Source organism: Staurois parvus, unplaced genomic scaffold, assembly GCF_062004578.1.
Source record: "Staurois parvus isolate SC_StPar_1 unplaced genomic scaffold, SC_StPar_1.0 ptg000104l, whole genome shotgun sequence".
Lineage (NCBI taxonomy): Eukaryota > Metazoa > Chordata > Amphibia > Anura > Ranidae > Staurois > Staurois parvus.
The window spans coordinates 4940371-4961512 of record NW_028317900.1 but is presented as its reverse complement, the minus strand read 5'-3'; the positions used below and the strand labels follow the sequence as shown (position 1 = coordinate 4961512).

The window sequence follows — 21142 nt, the reverse complement described above, 5'->3', positions numbered from 1 at the left end:
GCCGACCTTACTCATAAGGTAGTATTCATTGTGGCTGTTACATCAGAAAATAAGTCTCAGAAGTGACAGCCTTATCAAAGGAATCCTTCCTTGTTCAAGAAGACAAGGTGGTTTTGAGGCCCTGAGCTTTCTTTCTCGTTACAGTGGTTTCCTCTTTCCTCCTTAATCAGGACATTATTCTGCCTTTTCTTTGTCCAGCTCCAAAGCACCCCAAAGAGATGTTTAGATGTAGTTTGCTCAGTACAAGTACATCTCCCAGCCACTACTTCCATCTTTACCTTAGATTGACCATTTTGTCCTGCCTGCTTATGCCTTGAAGGATAGAACATCTCCTTTTTCCTGTTAGGGCTTATTCACCTCAATTTGTCAGTGCATCTTGGGTTTTCAGCACCAGGCATCTGTTTCTCCGATTTTGCAAGGCTGCCACGGGATCCTCTCTTTTCATGTTTGTGAAGTTTTAGCAGTTGGACCAAGGTTTTAGTCATAGGGTGCTTCATAATGCTCTTTAAGTTGGGACCTGATTCCTTTGTTTTGGGACTCTTGACCTTGTTTGCTGTGTTGCCCACCCCTCAGTTGTATTGCTTGAAGATGTCCCATGGTCAAGATCTTAAAAGCAGCCCATGTCCGGTACTGTACAAATAAGGATTTTTTACTTGTACAATCCTTTTCTTTGAATACAGTAGAGGACATGCTAATATCACAATGGTGCCGCGCTCCTAATTGTTAATTAAATATCATAAAAATTGTTTTAAATTAAATCCATATAATAGTGTAAACACATATATATATAAAAAAAAATTAAGTGCACCCATAAAGTGATAATACACTGAAAATATCAGTCAATATTCAATGTGCACAAAAAATTAAAACATGATTGATGATAAATGAGTGATAAATAAATCAGTCTCTGTTGATACTCATGAAAAATTCCAGGTGATGTGAACTCCACTTCCCAGTGACTTGAATAATGATCTTATTATGCGCTCACCTCATATAAAGCCTATAAATAGGCTAAAAACGCTTGTGTTCCCCAAATGGGACTATATCCTTGAGTTGCACCGTAGTAGTAATGGTGGTTACTCCTTAACAGCGTAGCAGTAATGGTGGTTACTCCTTCAATCGTGGCTCTCCTCACCTGCCACTATCCCCACAAAGATCTCTCACTCTCCTAATACACTGGAGCACTCCTCCTTGGTATATCCCTCAGTATGAGAAGAAATAAAGACATAGTGTCTTATCCTTTTAAAAATAACTACCTTTAATATGTGCCCATTGCACTCACATGTAAAAACAATATTAAGTGCTTTGTTAAAAACAATTGCCAGCAGATGATACAAGTGCACCTCTCGCACTGTGTACTTGCCGTCCTTGAGTGTCAGGTGACGACACTGCCCCTCCCTACGCGTTACGCCACAGGTCACGCAGCTTCATCGGGGGATTTAATTTCACAGTAGAGGACATGCTGCCACCCCCTGTCCTGACATTTTAGGTTTGCCCTCCTTTTTATATCGTTTTGGCAAGTCTAAAGGAGATTGTATAGTGTATAGCCACCTTTATAAACCTAAAATGAACGAGTTGTGCTCTCGGTGCCATTAATTGTTGATGGCACCCCATAGAAGCAAACACATATTTTGCCACATGAAAAATCAAGTTACAAACCCAGCAAAACACAATAAATATCCCATGAGCTACTTTGCCACATGTGGGCCAGCGCATTGAAATCAATGGGCTGCGCTATATGTGTTGCAGGGCAAAAACTGAGGCAAAAAACACACTCCCACTACGCTTGGTGTCATTGGGGTATAAAAGTGAAATTGGTGTGTTTACGCAAGAACAGTGAGGTTCCATTCACATCTGTGTGTTTCCAAACACATGGAAAACTGCATTGAAAATGCACGCTTTGCCATGCATTTCAGAAATGCACTGCAAATGCGCATTGTGCTTGCATTGTCATTACATGTTAAAGGCACTCAAAGTGCAGGTAGCACGCATGCCACGCAACAAACACCAAAAAGTGTGGTTAAAAAATGCAGCACGCTCCAAAAAGGCGTGCAGGGGGAGGGGGCAGGACCCAGCCAGTGCCTATTTCCAGTCCCAGGCCAGCGCAGCGGTATGCCAACCAGGAGACACAGCCACGTGAACCGCTGCAGGCTTTGCTATGGAGAAGTAGGGAGCAACTGCAGCTCTGGGGATAGGCGGAGGCACTGACAAAGGCCATGTAGGAGAGAGCTTCCTATAGGCAAACTGTATTATGCTTCTTTTCTGTGGAGCACTGTGGTGTATTTTTCCCCCTAGTGGCTGAGGGCCTGTTTTGTGCCCTGGATCCTGGGTGTGTGGGGGTCAGTGCACTGGTGGTGTGGAGGTTTGGGCTCTGGTTACACTGGGTGCTTTGTGTGTTTAAGGTCAGTCAGTGGCTTAGGGGTTATGTTCCTTGTGCTTTGTCTTAGGCTAAGGACAGTGAAAAGGAATCTAGCAAGAGTAGATGTCCTTCATGCAAGTGTACATTGTCAGATGCTTGGAAAGAGCCTTTATGTAAGAAGTGCATTTCTGCTTTAGTGTGAGAGAGGCAGAGTCAACTTCTATTGATTTTCTGGCTAACATGAAGCCTGAGTGGAGTGAACCTTGCAGGCTTTCCGAAATATTTTGGAGTTTTCCTCCCAGAGTGCTTCTGAGCCTACCCCCACACCACAATCATCAGCTTCCTTGGAAGCAGGGTCAGGGATACCATCTGCTGAAGTGGCTCTTTGGCGCTTGTGGCTTTCTCTCAGGAACTCCAGGGTCGACACGTGCAGGTCTGCATGGACAACGCCAGAACGCTAGCCTATATAAACAAGCAAGGCGGCACAAGAAGCAGGAGTCTTCAAAGTCTAGAGGAAGAAGTTGTGACTTGGGCAGAAGGCAATTTGGCATCCTTGTCAGCAGTCCATCTCAAAGGCTTGCTGAACCTGGTAGCAGACTATCTGAACAGACACTTGTTTGCGCATTGTCAGAATACCAAAACCAGTCAGTTCTTTCCCTGAACAAGGAAAATGAAGCAGTAGGGATTAAAGCTCTCACTCAAAGGTTGAGCTTCAAGCTGTGCTACGCCTCCCCTCCAACTAATTCCTCTGGCTCTGAAGAAGCTGCAAACAAAAAAGAGTTCAGGTCACTTTTGTGACTTCCTTCTGGCCGAAAAGTTTGTGGTTGGCAACTCTCCTCCGGTTGTCAAGCAGGCCATATTGGACACTTCCAATCAGGAAGGACCTGCTACTACAAGGTCCTCTCTATTGGAAAGTAGAAAATCCACGCCTCACAGTGTAGTTTCTGAAAGGCAACTTCTAGAAAAGAAAGGCTTCTCAAACGCTTAGTAGACACTCTCCTAGCAAGAGAGTCATAAGAGCCCCCCCCCCCCTCCCAGAATAATCCCATGATCTACTCCTTAATTGGATGTCCTCTTGGGGCCACTATTTTATAAGGCCAATGACTGCTTGTCTTAGCCTCCACACTCCTGCTATTCATTTGTGAAAAAAGACAGACCACACTGGCGCAAGATGCTCTATACCTCTACTTATAGAGGTTTTCTTTGGCGCTACTAATGGGTCTTAGTCATAATAGGGATATGACAAAAGCAAACTTACAACATTACAGAGCTGCACATAGCATTGATGCACTGTTGTTTTGACTAACAGTGTTTTAGTTGATTGTCAGCTGCACTTGTGAGATTTTTGCTTGAAATCAAATGCTTGTACATTTGCCATTGTGTTAACTAAAGAATTAAAAAAAAAAATATGCAAGATTGTAAAGCAGATGCTGTGTGCGACTTTTGCAGTTGAGATCACATTGCACAGCCCTAGACTAAGCAACTCTTCCACACTCCTTATCTCTTCTGTATAAGTGGATAAAGCAGCACACATCACTTAATACGGTACATCAATGAACACATCAAGTTAGTTCTTGGAACAGTGGACTCTTATCAAGATGATATTGTCTAAATTGACTTTGTGTGCACTGCCTAGAATCCAGCAGTAGTGATTGACACCCTCCAAGCCCAGTGGGTCCTGAATGAGGCTAGGCATCATCAGACAGACTGGGAGGGATAGGGGTAGAGAATTAAAAAAACAACACAGTTGAACACCAAGCACCAGAAACAAAAGCAAATGGAGCAGAAACAAGTGAGGCCAAAGTTCTGTTTAGCCAATCCTCTACAGCAAACTGTAGTGGTTTAGGTAAAAAAAAAAAAAATATCCCTACAGACGTTAGTTCTGCAGGCAGCTGTTTCTTGTAAAAATAGTTATTGCAGGGATTCCCTATCCTCTTGCTGTCTCTGAATTTCAAAAATAAATGAACATTTAAAATGTAAAAATGTGCATTTATTATTTTTGTTTCTGGAGCCAAAGCATTGCACCAGTGATCAGCAGATCGCTGGTGCCATGCAGGTCTCCTGCGGACCTGTCAGTATATCTGCTTACCTGTACGTGGTGTACAGGCACGCCAATATACTGACAGGAAGACTCAATGAACTGCCACGATCGGGTTTTTTTTTCAAAATGTTGACAGCTAGCAGGGGGAGATCCCCTGCTAGCTGTTGCAATGGAGACTGGTCTGTTCGCAACATGTTAAATGTTACACCCTGAATATGGTGAACTTATCCTTTAAAAGCTTCAGGTCTTCAGGCAGAACAACAGCACAGATTGTCGTGCATCATCATAATCTAGATAAGCTTGAAAAGTGATTAAAAAATAATCAAAATTTAAATTGTCACTCAAACAGGAATAGAGGAGAAATCTTCCAATGCAAATTTTTTTTCCTCACTTCTTGTGTATCTAAACAGGAAGAAAATATAAATATCCACATTGGGGTTTTTGCTTATAAAAAAAAACAAAACACAAAATTACTGCTTTAGTCACATCCCTCACCTGTACTAAAGGATTTCACATGTTCAGGCAGCTGGATCCTGTAGAAATCTTCACTACAGGGGTGCCTGTCCTCTTCTTGGCTCCAAACCTTTAGCACTACAATGGTTAATTGCTTCAGGTTTTCAGCATAGCTCCCAAATGTCCCATTGAAACTGTCCCTCTTTCCTGTCTCTGTTCTTGATAGACCTAAATTAAAAAAAAAGTACTATTTAGATATCAAAAGTATTATACTTCTCTAAATTATTTATCCAACTTCTAAATTATCACATTTGTTATTTTGTAAAGCCAATATAAAGGAAAAGTAGTAATATTTAAAACTATTGAGTTTAGGCATTCATTTTTTGTTTGTCAATTCTTCATTATCTGCATAATTGTGGGGGTGTGGCAGGAATGTGTTCTTTGCCATTTTAATTTATGTTAAAGTTGGGATGTATGCTTCAGGCAGAACAGCCGTACAGATGATCGATTAGGACACACCCCCTCCTTCCTTCTCCATTATGAAAAGTTTTTCACTGATTACACTGCTTGTAACATGGTCTATGAATGGGAAAGAGTCTAATCAGTCACAGGATTCCCTCCCCTCCCCTATTCACAGATCATGTTACAGGCTATGTAATCAAAGAGGAGGAGAACCATACTGGACATGACCCCATCTGACCATCTGTTCTGCTTGAACACCCAAAGTTATTAACCACTGTAGACTGGAAGTTCAGAGGCAGGGAGAGGACAACCATCCCTTTACAGAAGATTTCTATAGGATCCAGCTGCCTGTACATCATGTTACAGGTGTGTAATTTGGCTAAAACTGAAGGGATTTTTTTCTTTGCTAAATTGCTTCACTCTGTAGTACAAACTTCTTACTCTGTCAGCCACACCAACTAGAGGTGAATATATTTTAGGTGCTTGGTTCAGGTATACATTTCAGGGTTGTTAAAGTAACTACAGTTCTGAATCAAAACCAATTCTTTCTAGATGGACAGTATACACTAAGGATTTTTAGCAAACATGTTTTCAGATTCATACCTTTGTTCACAAGAAACCTTTGTTTTGCCACGTGCTTTCTCCGGCTGTTTTTGGTTGGGAGGGTCTGCCATCATTATAACCAATTGGTGAAAATTAGTTTGCAATGGGAAGGGATGCAGACACTGCAGCCTTTTTGTCCTCATACATGTAGATCCATGCATAAGGCTCTGCAATTTAGTTGTGGCAGGAGGACAAAGCAGTACCATCCAACCCATGCTGGCAGCCTGTATAACGCTGAGAGTTGAGAGTCTTACAGCTGCTGGGGCTGCGTGGTACACCCATTGGTACCTCCATACTTTAAGGCAGTATATAGCCAGGGACGAATGCCTGAAACCTATATTGCTTGACATTCATACCTGTGTGCACACTGCCCTGAATGTACATACTGGATGCACTGTCCAGCCACAACAGCTGTCAGACTCTCTTAGGGTTTGTACCCTCCAGCTGCTTCATGCCCTGGGGCAAGACACCCAGTGCATGAGGCCTTAAAAGTTAGAATTCTTTTGTATGAAATATTTCTAAAGTTCACTATTACAGGGAATTTATGAAATATGAGTTGTTTTGGGAACCTTTAGCTCTGCTTCACACCTATGCATTGCAGTGCACCACAATGCACAGTAATACACTACCATGCATTTTGGGTCACTGCCTCAGCAAAAATTCAGTAGATCTGATTTTAAGTCCATGGTGGTGTTCCAGTAGCCTGTTTAAATTAATGGATTGCCCTTACTCAAAGCACAACATAATGCCCATGCATTAATGCACTGTTGGAAGTATGATGAAGGGGCTCCTAAAATGATTTTGGTTTTTTCCATTCCAAAAAACGGCCTTTGAGCACTTCGGCTCGCACTCGCTCAGGGGTCCCCGGTACTACATCAGTGATTTACACTCGTTCGTGATCAGTACCCCTTGATCTTCTTCCTTCTACATGTCTCCTATTGACCCTGAGGAGTGAAACAAAGCCTGGTCTACAATTGCAAAATGTTCATTGAATACTACAACTTGGGAGGCAGTATATAAAGTTTAACTAAGACAATACTGGGTTCCAGCCCACATAGCACATGCAAATCCTTCATATAGTGGTGATGTTTCAGGGGCTGTAACCAAAGTGGAGATGTCCTCAATATTAGGTGGACTTGCCCAAGTCATATTGGATTTTGGTCAAGGATCTTCGGACTCTTGCATCCCTTATTCCATTTACCCATCCACAAGGATGCAAAGTTGGTCCTATTGCACTGCCCTGTCTCAAGTTTTTTCTTCTATCAACAGAAACTGGCCACCTGTTTGTTTCGTGTGACTAAGCTTACTTCAGCCCTGAAACCAATGGCCTCTTTTCTTGTTGTTAAACACTGTTTGACCACTATGATGATCAACAAAAAGATGCCCAGCATCTTGCATGACTTCCATTCTAAATGTCTCAAAATATAGTAACCTTGGTTGTCCTACATTTTTTCCACACTACACCCAGCCTGTTATAGCATCTTGTAACCCCCAGTGGACGAATATCTTCTTTTTTTCCTCCATTCCTTGCTCTGTGTATGCTTTCTTTTTACCTCCCTTTCTGACTTTCTTGTAATATTTTCCTCACATGTTCTTATGCATCCATGCATTTTGACCCAGCCAGTTATATAGGCCAACGGCCTGCGTCAAGTGACCAAATTGTTCGGTCCTTGAAATGTTGTTCCCTATACATTCATGTATGCACCCACCTTTTTCAGCACTTGCTGCTTAAAGGTATAAGTGATTTTCATTTATATATGACTGTACAAGGCCACCTGCATAGGCAACTCTTGCATTGTACTTCTTTCGATTTTCAATAAAATTATTGTATCAGAAAATTATTTTGTTTTGACCACACTGATATTTTACTATAGGATGAATCGTATATGGCGGATGCTAGGAAAACACTATTTTCGGAGAGCCAGACATTGTTCGTTTTCCTTGTGTTTCTTGCTGTGTGTTGATAAAACGTATTAAAAAAAAAAAAAAGACAGGGGAAGGTCCACACAAGGCAATGAGTTATATCGTCAGACCTTGCCAAGATCAGATATAGAAATGATCATACAAAAACTGTTTCACGCTGCTACACACATTTTTCCATTCTTATCTTGTAGTCTTACAGATTTTTATTGTGTGTAGATAGGAAAGGTGAAACCGAGTGCAGGGCAAATGGAGCTGAACATATGAATGTATAAAGGTGCATTTATGTAAAAAAGAAAAGCTGACAACAGCTTCCAAATGATGGTTTATTCTGTCTTGTTCTCTGCTGCCCCATTATGCTATTAATTCCCTCTACCTTTCCCTGATGAAGGCTTAGGTTGATGCTGCATGCTCTCTCCAAGCTAAAGCATGATACTGGCTTGTTATTCTACAATATAAGTTGAAATGATACCTCATCAGCCCCTCGTGTTATATAAATATGGAAGATACTGTCCAGTTCACAATGTACAAACTTCATTACAAGGAATAGAGATTTTAATAACAGGTTTAATGTAACCAAATTGAATTTGTTTACATTAAAACCGCTTTCACCAAGGGTACATGAGTATATATGCAAATATATTCATGATTACAATGCAGAGATCTCTCAAGGGAACTTTTCATCCTAAGGACAGTGCAGCTAACTGAATGTCATTAGCAGAAACACAATTTCACCTTTCATAGACAGGAATAGATTTCTCTGTGTTCTGAACCTCAAATCTCTAACCTCTGAGTATCGGCCAAAGTGGTAGATAAGTAAAATGGACTAGAGCACTCTTTTATGAGTAAACCAGATCTTTATTTATCCAGTCTTCTTTTTAAGCAATAAATTCTGTAATGCAATTTATGCTGCTCACTGCAATTAGTCCTAGTCTAAAAACTCTCCCTGTCAGTGGCAGATCAGCTCCAACAGATTTGTTCTTTGACTTTATCATCAGGATTTATGAAAAGAAAAACATGTACATAGTATATCTCAGTCTGGTTATTCTGGTGGATGAATTTAATTGCTTTAGAACTGGTCATTCCGATAAACAAAGCAAAAAATTATTTAAAAGCATCCTTTGTTTTTAAATCCTGCCAGTTTTATGGTCTATCCAGGCACTCCTTCCAGACATTGCAGGTAGGTGCTGAACCTCTCTGCAACTCGCACTATAAGTAAACAATACAGTCTGGTCCAGGATCCCAATTTGTGTCAGGCCAATGAAAGCGCATCAACACATTGGTTAGGTCATCCAGCACCTGTCTTGTACTAGAAACATAATTCATGCAAAGCAACAGATTCTTAACCCTCCAGGCTCAGTGCTGTTATTCAAGGGATACAAGAGACTGATTACAAGAAAGATTCAGGTAATTATGCTTTGGTCACTTAATCTACAGCTAGATTCATTTGAGAATTTAAATTTTAACTTGAAATTTAGGTTTATCTCATATCTCCTTTCTGCTTATTTGTAGAACAGCAGATACATTACTATGTGAAAGTCTTAGCACATTTTCTGCTGTTTAAATGCTACACAATGGTAAATTGAATTCCCATTCCAAGACCAGTTGTCATATTGCTTTTATGCTCAACCCAATATAACTACAAGGTCTCATGTACTCTGGGTGTTTAGCCAGAGAGCCATAAGTGCCCCATCCAGCCCTGCGCCCTGGTGGTCTATCAAACTCTTTGAGAGGCTGACAGCTGCTGTGGCTGGAGGGTGCACCTAGCAGCGCAGATGTGGGCCTAATGACCAGTCAAAGCAGCTGTCAGCTTCTCAGGGAGTTTGACAGACTGCCGGCAGCAGGACACCTGTGCCCTCTGCTTGCAACTAAATGCCAAAGCAGCATACACTGGGGCTAAACACCCAGTGTGCATGAGACCTAATGAAGGCACCTAGAACCAATTCTTCTGGGGTGCCCTCAAAGATAGTTCTCCTCAAGGAACATTAGTAAGGAAATTAGGAAGGAAGGTGGTCAGACCCATAGTTTCTCGTTTGAGTTTGAGACTTTCATAAAACAGTACTCAAGGTTTTGAGAATACCAAGAACTTTAGAAATAAGAAGATATTTCTAGATCTTTTCTCAAGTAAGTTCTAATAACTCAAGCAGTGTAACATAACAGCTGTAATTTTACTTATCCCCAGTTCCAGCACCTTATACTGTGATTCCTGCCAAAACACTGATTTTTGGGTAAGGATAAAAACCTTGGTCCCTCCTGGGGAGATTTTGCCTCCAATCCTGTCATATTAAGAATCTCCTGAATGTGCAGATCAACAGCACTAGAACCACTTCTCCACTGCACTAAAAAGGAGAATTTAATGTTGTCTGCGTCACTGTTGAAGAGATTCTGATTACTGCCTTTCCCAGAGCCCACACAAAATATGAGGGAGCATCTTCCGAAAGAGGCCCAGGCTACAATGAAAACCCAACTCTTAAGTTTTTCCAACCCTATCCAAAATGGCAAAGAAATTTTGGCTATACCTGAGTTTTAAATCCTGTAAAGAATATCTAATGCCAAAACTTTTTTTTTTAAGTTTTTAATGGAGAGTGGTGGGATGAAAACTCCTGAAAGATTGTTATTGCTAGTTTGTAAAACAATATATCCTTTGTGGGTTAAGGTTCCTGGGATACAGTCATCCGAATAATTAGAGCCACTTAAAATGAAATACCATATGCCACATATGTGGTCCCATAAAATCAATAACACATCAATCAACAGAATAGCCTTAAAAAATACAAACATTTTAGATGTTACAAAAATAACCTAGTACTGCCGCTTATTGATTCTTTTAAAGTACGGTACACTCTGTTTACACAGGACATTACAGCAGTATACCTGCACATAGAGTATGCTCTAAATATACACAGTATAAATACTTAGAATTCAGCAGTATCTAAATAGGATGGAGCAGTAGTCTGGCCATATATAGCTTATATGACATGCAAATGGAGTGAAAATTGGCAGGAAAACAGCACCTAATCTGAAAACAAATATATTTTAGAAGTAACTAAACTAGCACACAGACATGTTCAATTACAGAGGATGATATTCTAAGTTAGTAGATTCCAAATTGGTTTGGGCCCACCCATGTTGTACATGTAACTATGTGTAGATACAGTAAAGCATAAATCTCTGTGTATATGCTCAATACAACACACAATAAAGCACACTTATGTTGTGTTGTGCTTTTTGTTGTGTGAACGAGGCCTTAGAAAGATGGCTATGGACTAACTGGTCCAATACAGATCTTGCATTTTTGTATGTAACAGATGATGCTGGTGTCACAAATCTAGTTATAATGTGGTTCTCTTGGAACCAATATCAATGTTGACTTATAATTCTCTTCATCTCAGATGATTGTTCTGTAAATCTATTTATAAAGTGTCTCCACTAAAGAGATCTAATCTCTTGGCCATTGTGGTCAGGACTCTTTCCCATTTTTGCAATAGGTTAATGTGCATTATGTTTAGGCAGCCTATTACAAACAAAGAGCTGCTAATGCCCCCAAAACATCTCTAAAATTGGATGTATCACAGAGTTTGTAATGCAACGCATTATGGTACATTGAGGTGCACTGCAATGCATGTACATTGCCTTAATGCTTTGAGGTGCCATTGGAAACAAATAGCATAGCAATAGAGCAATGCTTGTAATGTACTGCATCATAATATGCTAAATAGGCCCTAAAAGTGAGAGAAAAAACTGAATTTTAAATTATTACCCAAATGGCAATAGAGGGGAATTCTTCCAATGGGGACTCCTGTTCCAGTGAATAACATCTAAAAGAGAATTTTCCTCACGTTGGAGAGACATGACAGTAAAGGAAAGTAAAGGGACATGAAGTGATGGGAAATCACCCCAGTGGGGCTTTAAAGCTGAGGTTTAACTATAAATAATAAAATCCTTACAGCTGTAGTCACATCACTTACATGTAATAAAAGATGTCCCTTGTTGTGCAGGCAGCTGGATCCTGGAAAAATTTTCACTGTAGAATGCACCGTCCTCTTCTTGGTCTGGGAATTTCTGTGCTAAAGTAATGAACAGATTCAGGCAAAATATCGGTACATATGACCTGATAGGGACTCTCCTCCTCCATTGAAAAAAATACTTTCCATGAATGCACTGCTTGTAATATGATCTGGAGAGTCTGATGAGTCCCAGGATCCTCTCCCCATTCATAGATTGTGTTACAGGCAATCTAATCAATAGTGACGGGTCGAACACTCCCCTGTTCTGTTTGTGGCTGAACATTCTAACCTATAGAATGTTCGGCCGCGAGCTTTGAACATGGACAATTTACTGAGCGTTATCTTACCACATCTGAGTATGCGGTAAGATACCGTTCAGTTATTAAAATACTGCATAAGTTATAATATTAAGTCATTTTAGTAGTGAAAACATGTTTTCTTGTTTCAGCTGTCAGTGGGGTTCCCCGTTGACAGCGGAATGTAAAATGAATTGTCGGCATTGCCCAACAATTAAAAACATTTTTGAAAAATGGTGTGGGGTCACCCCTCCCATCCATACCAAGCCCTTCGGGTCTGGTATGGGTTTTGAGGGGAACTCCCATGTCAAAATTTTAATGAAGTGGTGTGGGGGTCCCCCCTAAAATCCATACCAGATCCTTATCCCAGCAGGTCAGGAAAGGGAGGGGGCGAGAGACCACCCCCGCCGAACCATACCAGGCCACAGGCCCTCAAATGGGGGGTGCTTTGGGGCAGGGCCCCCTCCCCCAAAGCACCTTATCCCCATGTTGCTGAATGCTTGTACTATTCGTGTTTTCGGCAAACAAATGATCAGTCTATGTTAGAGTCGAACTTATGTTCAACTCGAACATAGAGCCCAACACTAGTAATCAATGATAGAACATTTCTCAGTCAATGGATACGGAAAAGGCAGGTCCCCATCAGACCATCGGTGCTGCTGTTCTGCCTGAAGACCCTAAGCTGTTAACCCCTGCAACATCAAATGTTCAAGTCAGGAAGAGGATGAGCATCCCTGCAGGGAAGATTTTTCTAGGATCCAGCTGCCTGAGCAATGTGGGACATCCTTCATTATAGTAAGTGGTGTTACTAAAGCTGTAGAGTTTTTTTTTGTTTAGCTAAAGGATAAGCATTAACTCTTCCCTATTTTATCCACACTGAACAAGGTTTTGGCTTTAGATATACTGTAGGCAGCAGAGTGTTTTCAGCTTTTAAATGATGTTTTAGTTTCATGCCAAATCATTTTTGCATTTGTCGTTTATCTTACAAAGCGAGAATAGAAAAAATTCAATTTCCCAACACAGTATGATCAATGGTGTTTTTTTTTTTTTTAAAATCTAAAATTTTGTGTTCACGACAGAAGGCAATGAATACATAGAGACCTGTCAGAGCCCTTTTATGCACTTCAACAAAAATTGTATAACAATATGTATTCAGCAGCTAGCATTGATGACTACTGCAGTAATCTGTGACTGCAGAGAGGGGCAGAGCTGGACAAATTTCTCATACATTAACATGGCTTCTGTAACTCTCAGGAATTCCCATTGACATGAGAAATAACATTATTACAGAACCTTTCCTCTAAGCACAACATTGTGGTTACATTGTTACAGAGGAATTTGTAGTAATGTCAGAATATCAAGAGCTGATTAGTTCAATTTAGACTAATCTAGCCCACTTGCCCCAACCATTTTGAGGGAGTCTTATATTCCTTTCAGTATCCTTAATTTTCCTTACCTTAAGGAGAATGCATAAATGGGACTATATGGCTTGCCAGAAGAGAAAACAGGCACGAACCGAAATGTTTTGCACAGATTGACCTCTGTGGACCCTAGGTTTTATTTTAGCCCTAAGCCCATTTATGCTTTAAGCTGGCCATACAGTGGTAGATGTTTCCTATTCAGCCTGCAGGCTGAACGAAAAAAAAATCTAAGAGATTCCTTTATTCATGGTATACAGCAAAGATTTATAGATTTGTGCAGTGTAAGCTATTGTGCTCTGACAGCTGGCACTGGCAGCTTCCAGAATACCTGAACAGCGTCTGTATCCATTGCAGCTGGGGCTGACCCATCTCCTTTTGATTTTTCAATCAAAGAAAGTTGGGCAGGAGCGTGCCATCCACAAAGTAAATTTTGATCATTTCATCAGGAAGCAGCTGAAAATTGCTCAGTGTATGGCCATTTTTAGAATCAGATCCATATAAGGCCTTATATATAGCAGCAGATTCTATATTCATATACAGTGCACACAAAAAAGAAGCTCAAAGCTTTGCTGCAACAATCTTCCACATTATTATCAAATCTGCCAGCAAAATTCTAACCATCAGGAACTGCTGCCAGCCAAGAGGTAACACAAGGTGAACATCCCCTCAAAAGTATCATACAGCATTAATAGTACTGCAGAGTCCTGGATCTCTGGAGCCACATGAAACATCACGCTATAGCTTGTTTTCCACAGCCTGCTGGCACTGAACATCAGTATTCCTATAGTTACATAAAATCACACTGAGCTACTTAGTAACTGGAACTGTATAGCTGTGCTTCAGTGTGTGAGGGCTGCATAAGGGTCAGAATGCATTGACTACTTTTTATTACTGTCTATCACAGAAATCTGAATCTGCTAGAATCACAGTTTTCAGGCAGTTTTGTCACTGAGCATTAGAATTTGCTCACATCATAGGCATGCAGTAAAGACAAATTTATAGCATGCCTTTTTTCAATGTGTTGGAATACATTGCTCATGTATTTTTGTACAACTACATGAGTGTCAGTGTTCAGTAGATATAAAATCTTCAACCAGTAAATGGAAGTGTTTATAACCTTGTATCTCCATCTATGGTAAAATTTTCTTTTCTCTATAATTAAGTTCCTGTTTCCTGTTAACGGAGAATCGGTAAATAAACGTGGACTGTGCACTGTAAGGCTATATACAGAATCTCTTAATAGGCTATCGTCCCAGACATCCAGTCATTCCTGCTATAGCAAACAAATGCAACATACAGAAAAAGAAAAGAAGACTGCAACAGCTTAAAAAAAAAAAAAAAAAAAAGAAGGCCAGTAACACAGATGGGACAAAGCTTTCATTTGCAAACTTGACAAACAGAACTACCTGTCTTGGAAATTCAAGATGAAAATGATGCTAATAAGAAAAGGTACGTGGAAATTTATAAATGAAGTCAGGCCAGAATCTTTTTCTTCCATTCAAACCTCACCATCACCATGGGCAAGACCACAGAACACCAGGGACAATATTGTAGACCTGCACAAGGCTGGAATGGGCTACAAGACCATCAGCAAGAAGTTTGGTGAGCAGTAGAAAACTGTTGTAGTGACTATTTGCAAATGGAAGAAATACAAAATAACCATCAATTGTCCTCAGTAAAGTCTTGAGCTCCATGCAAGATTTCGACCCATGGGGTAAGCATGATCATGAGAAAAGTGAGGGATCAGCCCAGAACTACATGGGAGGAGCTTGCAAATGATCTCAAGGCAGTTGGGACCACAGTCAAACAAACCATTGGTAACACAGTACGCTGCCATGTATTGAAATCCTACAATGTCTGCAAAATCCCCCTCCTCAAGAAGGCACATGTATAGGTCTGTATGAAGTTTGGTCTTTTACTGGAGTCGCTCTTCTGTGTTTCTATCTAAAGAAACATCCCCTAATCTTTCATCATGCTACCAGCAAATATACATCTCAGAGTCTATTCACTTCAATATAAAGATCATCTCCAGCCAGGCATCTCAATGATAGGCTTTCAGTTAAAGTGAATGGTGCATGCATAAGTACCATTTTACCAGAATGATTCAGAGAGTAACTGTAACTTGGAGTTTACTAAACAGGTGCAAAGTTAGAATCATAATGCAAAACAGATTCAGGATGGCAAAGAGCATGCATACACTGCAGGATAATATAAAAATCGGTTATGAAAGCTTCACAGACTATTTACAACAATGTCTCTGGGGCTCAGTCAGGGTGTGATGTGGCTGCATAACATATTCTGTAAAAGTCACTTTAGCAAAAAAGATTCCAGCTGAGAAACATTGCTTCAGTAAAACAGTTCAGAGCATAGCTATTTGCAATTATCTCCATAGAAAAGCATCCCTCATGATATAGTCCAGTGTAGCTCTGGTAACATAAGCAAACAGCTGGAGGGATCTTAGGACAAAAGGGCCACCTCACTGGAGCTGAAGTATTCTGGTAGCATAGGTACTCCACAGTACCTGGGTCTTTTGGAGAAGATTCAGGGTATTAGGCTCCTGCCAAGCTGTCCAACTCTGGTTTCTGACAGTGGAGGGCCTCTAACCTGGCTGCAAATCACTTGTCCAGCTGTCTCTACTTTATCAGAGGTTTCCATCTTTGGGCATGTCAAGGAACCCAGGGAGTTGTAGGAAAAGGAGGCGGAGAGGAGGGTCAATGACATAAAAATATCTCCACCTTGTCCAGAGAATGCATTGTATTCAATGGAAAAAAGAAAACACTGAATAACAGCTACAAATCGCTTGGAATTTTATTAGAATAAAATCTTATTTTATTCAGAATCTTTTCATTAATTACAAATTATTTTTTCTACCTACAAAAGGAGAAGGATTCTGTAGCTCCTACGCAGATCAGTGCTACAAAATTACCAGCATGACATCAGCCTTTTGAACAAATCATTAGTTCTTCTAAAAATAAATATATAATGGAATTGTATTTAACATTCCAAAATTGCAGTGATAAACAACAACACATAAAAACATACTCTGATTTCCTTATCACTGTACTTGTTCCAAGACAATGACCCAAAGTTTTGCAGCCAGAGGGTCAACATAAAAGCCAGTCAACTAGCACTTTTAAAAGCTGGTCAGCAATGGTAACCCATGTGTATCTGCCATGAGAGATTTCCTATGCAAGCTTAGATGGATGGCCCAGGTGGCCTATATGCTGCTGCAGTGTAATGCCACCTCTTCTTGCATTAGGCTGAGTATTGATTGGGTACCTTTGAATACATTTCTCCACCATTACACTAGCAACTCCTTTTTAAAACAGATTACAAATAGAATGGATATAAGAAGTCTACCAGGTTTTTGGGATGTAAAAAAATCAGACCCAAATAAATCACTTAGGATTTTTTTTCCATCTTTGTGACCTATAATCTGTGCAATTCAATTAAAAACAAACTGAAATTGTTGCTTAGTGGGGGAAAATAAGTTTAAAAAAAGTAAAAGTGGTCGCATAGGGATATGACTGAAAGTATTGAAGGGATCTTAAAGATCTAATTGTTGGAAGGCCTCAGTCAGGAGAAGAGTACAAATAATTTCCAAGGCATTAGATTTACCATAGGGCACAGTAAAGATTGTCATCAACAAGCAGAGAAAACACGGTGCAATGGTGACATTACCAAGAACTTGAAGTTTCTCCAATACTGATTAAAAAAAGGAAAAAACTGGTCTGGGAGGCTGCCAAGAGACCTACAGCAACATTGGAGGAGCGGCAGGAATTTCTGGCAAGTACTGGTTGTGTACTGCATGTAACAATCTCCTGTATTCCTGTCTGAACTTGGTAACAAGACAGAAGCCTTTTCTTATGAAGAAAACATCCAATTCCAGCTGCATTTTGCAAAAACCTACATCAGGCATGTGAAACGTATGTGGGAAAATGTGTTATAGTCTGATGAGACCAAAATTGAAATTTTGCTCACAATTCCGAAATATATGATTGGAGCAAAACCAACACTACACGCCACCAAAAAAACACCACATCAACAGTGAAGCATGGTGGTGGCAACATTGTACTTTGGGGCTATTTTTCTTCAGATGGGTCTGGGGGTTTAGTAAAGTGGAGGGACCTATGAACAGTTCCAAATGTTAGTCAATTTTGGCACAAAACCTTCAAGCCTCTGCTAAAAAGAGGAATTTCACCTTTTAGCGTGATGGAAACCCAAAAAACACATCCAAATCAACAAAAGAATGGTTTCACCAGAAGATAATTCGAGTTTTGGAATAATACAGCCAGAGCCCATACCTGAATCCAATTGAAAATCAGGGTGACCTGAAGAGAGCTGTGCACAGGAGATGCCATTGCAATCTGATAGACTTGGAGCACTTTTGCAAGGAACAGTTAGCAAAGATTCCCAAGACAATATAGGCCATGCTGATAGACTCCTATCCCAAAAGACTGCATGCTGTCATAAAATCAAAGGTGCTTCAACAGAGGGTATGTATATTTGTGCAATCATATTATTGTATTTTCCTCCTGTATAGATTTCAGTTTGTTTTTAATTCAGTTGGATATACTATAGGTTTATATTAAATGTGAAAAAAAAATCTGAAGTTATTTATCTTGGTCTGGTGTTTTTACAGCTCAAAAACCTGGCATTTTTACAAGGTGTGTATACTTTTTATATCCACTGTATGGATATAACATCTTAGCTTTTACTTTCTCATAATATTTACTTATTTATCCTTCAGAGGGTAAGTATTGTCAAATTTCTTTTTCTTATGCTTTATGCACACGGGCATGTTAAAATACTCCTTTTTACACTGAAACTTTTTGCCAGGAGCTGGCAAAAAATCAAGTGTATAAAAAGTTAATTTACAGGCATAAGGCATTTAAAAGTGTATGAGCATAAATAAATATTTGCTAGAATATTAATTCTGCTCTCTGTAATTAATTTATGTACAAATGTGTGTAAATTATGCCTGTAAGCTCCTCTTTGAATGCAGTTTTGGGGAATTTTTTTTCCCCTAAACATGGATTTTAAATACAAATGCCAAAATGTGCATGGACACAATAGCTGAAATGGAGCTGTATTCAGAGGCATAAACAAAATGTTGACAATCTGATTTTCAACCTCATTCTTTGGCTAGTTACATTCCTGCTAGGTTGTAGTAGAAATGAAATCAGGTTAACAAACATCTAGCACTGCCATTTGTATAGGTGCTTCCTAACACAGTCTGACCATGGACAGGCCATGGTAGCATAAATCTGTGTGTGTAGGGGGCTTAATCCAAATTTCACTTATTCTTAGAAAATGTAAATGCCTTCCTTACATGTCTTGTGATAGTTGAAACTTTGCTATTTAGCTATATTGGTTTTATTGATTTCCTTGAAATTATGTTCCCATATGTTACAAATCTGTCACTATAACTACTGTAAATAAACATTTCTCATTTAGATTTGTGTGTCTTAATTTAACAGTAAATGCTTCCAATCTAGAACACTTTTTCATCTCATCAGGGGTGGACTGACAACTCATGGGGCCCCCGGGCAATAGGGGATCATGGGGCCCCTGTGTCCTTGCCCAAACTCAAAAAAGCCTATGAAAAAGGTACCAGGGGAATCTCATGGGGCCCCCTACTGACCTCGGGCAGTGCCCGAGTTTCCATATGGTCAGTCCGCCCCTGCATCTCATATTTTATTTTGCTTTTCTAAAATAGGTAATATGATATCAAATTAAACATTGAAAAAGGAAGCTGAAAAAAAACCTAAAATGTCACTGTTGCCTACATTTTTACAGACAAGCAGATTTATATGATATTGAGTTGGTTTATTAAAAAATTACTAAAACTTTCCCTCTGGCCAGTATTTTCACCATTTGTTTAAAGGATGAGGAAAAAAAAGAAAATATCAGAATATAAGGAGTAAATCTGACCATTTCTTGTACTGCTTTTCCTTGCAAAATCTTTACTTTAGTATAAAATTTCACATTAACAGAAAAAGGAATACAAAGGAAAGTAAGGAAAATACATTCATATACATTCAAAAGGGGTGCAAACTGAAATATAGGCACTATGCTGTCCTACTAACGTTTATCCAACAGGTAGCCAACAAAACTGACAGAAGCAGCGTTGTTTCCAAAACTAAATTTCCTGGTCTTCCTCCTGTCGGCACACAATGGGTTAACCCCTGCCTTTGGATCTTCAGGGCCACCTTTTCCAGCTTAATAAAAAAAAAAAAGAGGCTTTCCCCTCTCCTTCTGTTCCCTATGTTGGTCACTCCAGGCCACCTGAAGGTACAAGTAACCAGCATTCTCCCCCTATGGAACCTTTCCACCCCAGGTTCAGCCTCTCCTGGGGTTGAAGGGTCCAGAAATAAATCCTCTTAAAATACTGGGTACCGGCGCTGTGGGCATATGGTGCCTAAATGGCACTTTAGGGCTGTGGTTTGTATATGGAGCAGAAGACTTACACTGTATCCTTCCTTTCACCTCCAATGGCTCACTCAGGAGCTTCTCTGGCTTCTGACGCAGACGCTGACGTCACAAGGAGCTGGGTGCAGTCGAAGCATCCCACTAGTCGCCTAGCAACCACACAGCTATAGGCCGGAAGCCGCGGCGGTGGTGCTGAATGCCATGGCTGACATTCCGGTCCACAGCAATAAGAACACAGGCTGGGCTGCTGAAGAGTCCTCAGGAATTCTTTTTCCCTGCTTACCTCTGCATCCTTGCTCTAGCTGGAGTCCTCTCTCCCTGCCATCCTTTAGTGCATTGGGGATTGCTGACAGGTAAGATGAAGGATGATTTAAAAGGGACTGAGTGAAAAAAAAAGACAAAAGGGAAAGGTGCAGAGGGAGTGGTGGAGTTGGAAGGGGGCTTACTCATACTCAGCATTTGAGTCAAACCCTTTTTTTCACCAGTCATGAGCTCACCATAGCCACAGCAGGCAAGAAGATCTGTAGAAAGGTAGGAGGGGCTTTGGGGGACTATGGTGAAAGGAGTGCTGTTCATCACTAAAGTGATGTCTGTTCTTTTTAGGAGCAGGAGCCCTAAAGCAAAAAAGACTCGCGGAAAGAAAAGTCCCGCCATCGTTCAATATCTCCATGATCTGAATCTCACTCGAAACACACGATTCTCTCGCCGGTCATTCCACGCTGCAGCAGAACTCCAGCCACGGAGCCAAATCAGACAAGTCTGCCATTAGATGGCCTATGTTGGGACTGTGCGGCTCCATCAGTTCCCGTGAAGCTACTGTGTGTCGAAAGATGTGGCCACAGACAAGAAGGCGGAGGCCCTTAAAGTAAAGGATTACAGTAATGAGGCTGTGGCTGAAAGTATGCAGTTAGTCTCCAGCGCAAGCAGTTCAAAACATGAACCTAAATTAAGAAGCTCTCTGGACCAAAAGCAAAAACCACCAGTTGTGCAGGAAATTTCTTCAGGGTCCTCTTCGGAATCAGAGAACTAGATTAATCATTTATTCAATTTCCTTGCACCCTCTCTTTCCTTTTTGGCATACCTTTGAACTATCCTTGATTTGCATCTGAATTTAAATATCATTCAGCAATTACCCCATTAACCCCCCT

The 21142-nt window shown here is 40.4% G+C and overlaps 1 protein-coding gene across 13 annotated transcripts in view; it reads right to left on the bottom strand.

Moving 5' to 3' along the window:
• LOC149467665 (uncharacterized) overlaps nt 1-21142 on the bottom strand; it is a 325880-nt gene that overhangs the window by 128177 nt on the left and 176561 nt on the right. For 11 of the 13 annotated variants that reach the window (XR_016311875.1, XR_016311878.1, XR_016311873.1 and 8 more), the window contains one exon: nt 4896-5081. Coding sequence is in view for 4 of the 13 variants with exons in the window: in XM_089671286.1 (XP_089527412.1) it covers nt 4896-5081 (186 nt within the window). In the remaining 9 variants the exon portion in view is untranslated. Of the gene's footprint in view, nt 1-1032; nt 4803-4895; nt 5082-11806; nt 11917-21142 lie in introns of those variants that run through there. The other 2 variants (XR_016311880.1, XR_016311881.1) reach the window with 2 other exon arrangements.